The sequence below is a fragment of the Triticum urartu genome, chromosome 4A (genome assembly GCF_056163025.1).
Source record: "Triticum urartu cultivar PI428250 chromosome 4A, HENAU_Tu73, whole genome shotgun sequence".
NCBI classification, from domain to species: Eukaryota; Viridiplantae; Streptophyta; class Magnoliopsida; order Poales; family Poaceae; genus Triticum; species Triticum urartu.
Genome location: NC_141876.1, coordinates 587,213,016 through 587,217,715, shown reverse-complemented (window position 1 = coordinate 587,217,715; position 4,700 = coordinate 587,213,016). Strand labels below are relative to the sequence as shown.

At 48.9% G+C, this 4,700-nt stretch overlaps 1 protein-coding gene across 1 annotated transcript; it reads right to left on the bottom strand.

Annotated features, from left to right (window-relative positions):
• Positions 1–205: 205 nt before the first annotated feature.
• Positions 206–1,602, bottom strand: LOC125554334 (short-chain dehydrogenase reductase 3b). Its single transcript, XM_048717906.2, has one exon. It carries the CDS (start codon positions 1,159–1,161, stop codon positions 358–360), a length of 804 nt encoding a protein of 267 aa, XP_048573863.2. The 5' UTR covers positions 1,162–1,602; the 3' UTR covers positions 206–357.
• Positions 1,603–4,700: the final 3,098 nt, after the last annotated feature.

Sequence of the window (4,700 nt, the reverse complement as noted above, 5' to 3'; positions counted from 1 at the left end):
CAAGCTTTTCGACAGGCTTGTTCACTGAATAAAAGAAGTGGTCTGCCAGCTGCTGTTCGTTTTCAGACGTGCGACTTCGTGCACTCCCACTCTAGGTTCCGTTTTGACATTTCTGACAATTTCTCTGACACTCCATCCAGTGCAGCTTAGTAAAATGCCGAAGATTTCTCAAAAAAAAAGAAGTAAAATGCCGAAGACATTACCATACAAAATTAACGCAAGAAGTATTAATTCTCATCATGTCACAACATTTATATCTTTTTCACGGAATCACATTACTAATATTAACTGCTGCTGTAGCTGTAGTACTATGAACAGATCAAGAGAGCTGATGAGACGATGGACGTGCGGCGCAGATCACAGCCCGATGGAGCGCAGCACGGCGGGGTTCACGGCGGTGGTGGCGCCGTCGACGACGAGGTTGTGGCCGCTGATGAAGCCGGCCTGGTCGGACGCGAGGAACAGCGCCGCTTCCGCCACGTCGGCCGCGCGCAGCACCTTCCCGCGCAGCACGTTGTGGGCCTCCGTCATGGCCTCCATCTCCTCGGCTCCCACGCCCACCACGGCGCAGCTGAGCGGCGTCGCCACTCCGCCGGGCGACACGAGGTTGACGCGCACGCCGTGCCGCCCGAGCTCGCCCGCCGCGGCGCGCACCAGGCCCAGCAGCGCGTGCTTGGACGCCGTGTACGACGCCGGGCCGAACCCGCCCTGCACGCACGCCACGCTCCCCGTGCACAGGATGGCGCCCCGGACGCCGGCCGCCACCATGGCGCGGGCCGCGTGCTTGACGCACGCCGCGGCGCCCCGGAAGTTGACGGCCATGACGCGGTCCAGCGCGGACAGGTCCATGTCCGTGACGGGGCCCGTCGGGAGCAGCACGCCGGCGTTGCTGAGCATGACGTCGAGCCGGCCGTGCGCCGCGACGGCCGCCGCCACCGTGGCCTCCACCTGGGCCTCGTCCGTCACGTCGCACCGCGCGTACGTGCAGCACGCGCCGGACTCCGCGATGGAGGCCGCGACCGCCTCGCCCAGCGCGTCCTGGATGTCCGCGATGACCACCGTGGCGCCGCTGGCCGCGAAGAGCCGCGCCGCCGCCTCGCCGATGCCGCTCGCGCCGCCCGTCACGATGGCCACCTTGCCGTCCAACCTCGGCCTCGACATGGTGACGCCGACTGCTCCGCCCTGCACAGCACCACACCGCACCGCACGCAGTTAACTTATGCCGGAACAAACGATGTGCTGTGGAGAAGTGTTGTTTTTCACCATCTGTGCCGTGGGTGTGTTTATATAGGGCTTCGTTTACTTCAAACAAATGCAACCGCGTCAGCATTATATACTATAATCGGGGTAATATAAGCAATGCTGATCCAGAGAAGCAGCTGTACATCCTACGTTTGCGATTTGCATGCACTAAATTTTGTGATGAAATGGAGGAGGAAGAAGAATCTGTGGAGGCGGGCAGGCGGGCGACAGGGAGGAACAGCGGGCGACGGGGAGCACGTGGCCATGGTCGAGGGCTAGCTCGACGCAGGCAGGCGGACACCTTCCTCGCCATGTTAGGCTGGCATGCCTGCTCGCCCCTGTCAAGTGCACATACACACAACATTACACCGTCATTACGCAATATAACCAACATGTTTGTTTGTTTGATAGTACGTAGTATAGTGATCAAGATGGATGGAGGAGAAAAACAATCTATGAGTTGGATCTGATGGTCTGCAAATCTGCGACCCATCTTCGAGCATACGCGTTGTTGTTCTAGAATGAAGTTGGTGGAAAGAACCAGGGTGTTATTTTGGCAAAGGGAACATGCCAGCGCGCAAAGTCTCTTTTACCGGTTCAGGGATGTACCGGCAAACGATCCGCCGTTCGCTGGGTTTGCGATTCGTGCGTCGTCGTGGCCCACCTTTTGTATAGCACTGTATTTCTATAACCCACCTCTAATATATCATTGTAATATGTCAGGAGGATGACCCACTATTTGTACTAGTATGTCAGTTTTGTCACCTCAGCATGCATACAACCTTTTTCCTCTCTTCCCGCTCCCAAACAAATCCACATTTTTATTTTTGCTTACAATTTTAGATGGTCATCATATTTCACATTAAAATTTCATTATAGAATTTTTTTGTAGATTCAAATTCCTTGCAACATGATCTTCAGAACAAGATCAATCTTGAATATTTTTAAATTAGATTTCAAAATAACATGTTTCATAGTCTTCAAAAAATATCTCGTTTCATAGATTTCACGTAGTTCAAAAAATAAATTTCGCTAAGTTCATAGATATCAATTATTTCAAAGAATTGAAACATATATTTTGTAACGAGTGAAATCACTTTTTACAAACAAGTGAAATATAGTATTTCAATTGAATGAGTGTAATATTTTTCTGAAACTAGTGAAATGAGTGAAATCTATCTTTTGTAACAAGTGAAATCACTTTTTTGAAACAAGTGAAATACAGTATTTCAATTGAATGAGTGTAATATGTTTTCTGAAACTAGTGAAATGAGTGAAATCTATCTTTTGTAATGAGCGAAAGCACTTTTTTGAAAGAAGTGAAATTTAGTATTTCAATTAAATGAGTGTAATATGTTTTCTGAACTAGTGAAATCTTTCTTTTGTAACGAGTGAAATCACTTTTTTAGAACAAGTGAAATATAGTATTTGAATTGAATGAGTGTAATATGTTTTCTGAAACTAGTGAAATGAGTGAAATCTATCTTTTGTAACGAGTGGAATCGCTTTTTTAAAACAAGTGAAATATAGTATTTCAACTAAATGAGTGTAATATAGTTTGAGATGAGTGAAATAATCAAATACAATAATATTGAAATATGATACATAAAATTCAAACTAGTCAAAATGTATCCAAGATTGGTCTTGTTTGAAAGGTCTTATCATCCTGGACTCGAATATATAAAAAATTTCAAAAATGAACATTTGGTTCAAAACATATCAAGTATTCAAAAATATGAGGATGAAAATTAATCCATGTGAGTGGAAAGAGAGGCTGCATGCATGCGTCATTCATCTCCACTCTAACTCTCTCTCTCTCCTCTGTGAAAAGGCTGAAAAGACATGCAGTGTCAGTTTTGTCTGTTGTATTAACTGGGTATAGTAGAGGAATCAATTTACAAATTTATACGGAGTCAGATAGCACGCATCTTGAGAAAATTGATGGATGGTGGATTCTCCACCGGTACATCCCGCCACCGGTAAAAAAACTTATTCGCATGCCAGCGTCCCTCTCTGGGGCGACCCATCACACACAGGTCCTCCCCTCCTCCTCCCCTTCTCGCCGTCGCCGGCTCGCTGGCTAGCTTCCTACACTGAGTCATGGTGTCCTCCCACCCTCCCCACATGTCCCGGTGACGATGGACCTGGTGTCTTCACCGGCCCCCTCCGGAGCGATGCATGTGGGTGTCGCGTCTGAGGGAGTCCTGGATTAGGGGGTGTTCGGATAGCCGAACTATACCTTCAAGCCGGACTCCTGGACTATGAAGATACAAGATTGAAGACTTCGTCCCGTGTCCGGAAGGGACTTTCCTTGGCGTGGAAGGCAAGCTTAGCGATACGGATATGAAGATCTCCTACCATTGTAACCGACTCTATGTAACCCTAACCCTATCCGGTGTCTATATAAACCGGAGGGTTTTAGTCCGTAGGACAACATACACATCAACAATCATACCATAGGCTAGCTTCTAGGGTTTAGCCTCTCTGATCTCGCGGTAGATCTACTCTTGTACCACCCATATCATCAATATTAATCAAGCAGGACGTAGGGTTTTACCTCCATCGAGAGGGCCCGAACCTGGGTAAAACTTCGTGTCCCTTGCCTCCTGTTACCATCCGGCCTAGACGCACAATTCGGGACCCCCTACCTGAGATCCGCCGGTTTTGACACCGACATTGGTGCTTACATTGAGAGTTCCTTTGTGTCGTCGCCATCAGGAAGGATGCCTCGCCCCGTCTTTAAAGACGGCACCGTTGCTAAGGGAGCTTTGGCTGTCGGCCAAACCCTCCGACTAGGTGGTTTTCTTATGACCACCTGTTCGGCTTCTGCGCCGACGATGACCTCTCGAGCTATTGAAAACAATCTTCATGTCAACTCAGAACTTGCCGAGCAGTTAGATCCAATAGAGCTTTCCTCCATAAACGAGCTCTTGGATCGCTTCGCCGCCCTGGGAGTCGCTACGGATTACGACCAGATTAGGCCTAAAACCGATCTGAGAGAGATTAACTCTCCCCAAGCCACCCATCACGTTGCCATGGTAGAGGGACAATGCGGCGACCCTTCATCTATCTTAAGGACTCGCTACGTCCGGATTCCCGGTCCCTCCAAGCCGGATGTCCGCGGAGGGGAGGATATCACTCAAGACCTGAACTTAGAATCAGGCAACGGACTGGATTCATTGGACGACATCCAGGAATCCAAATTTTTGAGTTCGGAAATTCCTCGGCCTCTGAGCCTCAGAAGGGGTAAGGCTCCGGATTTAATTCCACCCACCCACCCGAATATTAGCGATCTATCCCAAATCAGGCAAGAGCCCAAAGAAATAGTACATCATTACTGGGTCAGATTCCTCCTGGTTATGAACAGGATAAAGGGCTGCCACGAGGAAGACGCAATTTCATTCTTCTGCAATAATTGCACGGACAAGGGAATACTCAATGCCATAAGTCGCCGTGAT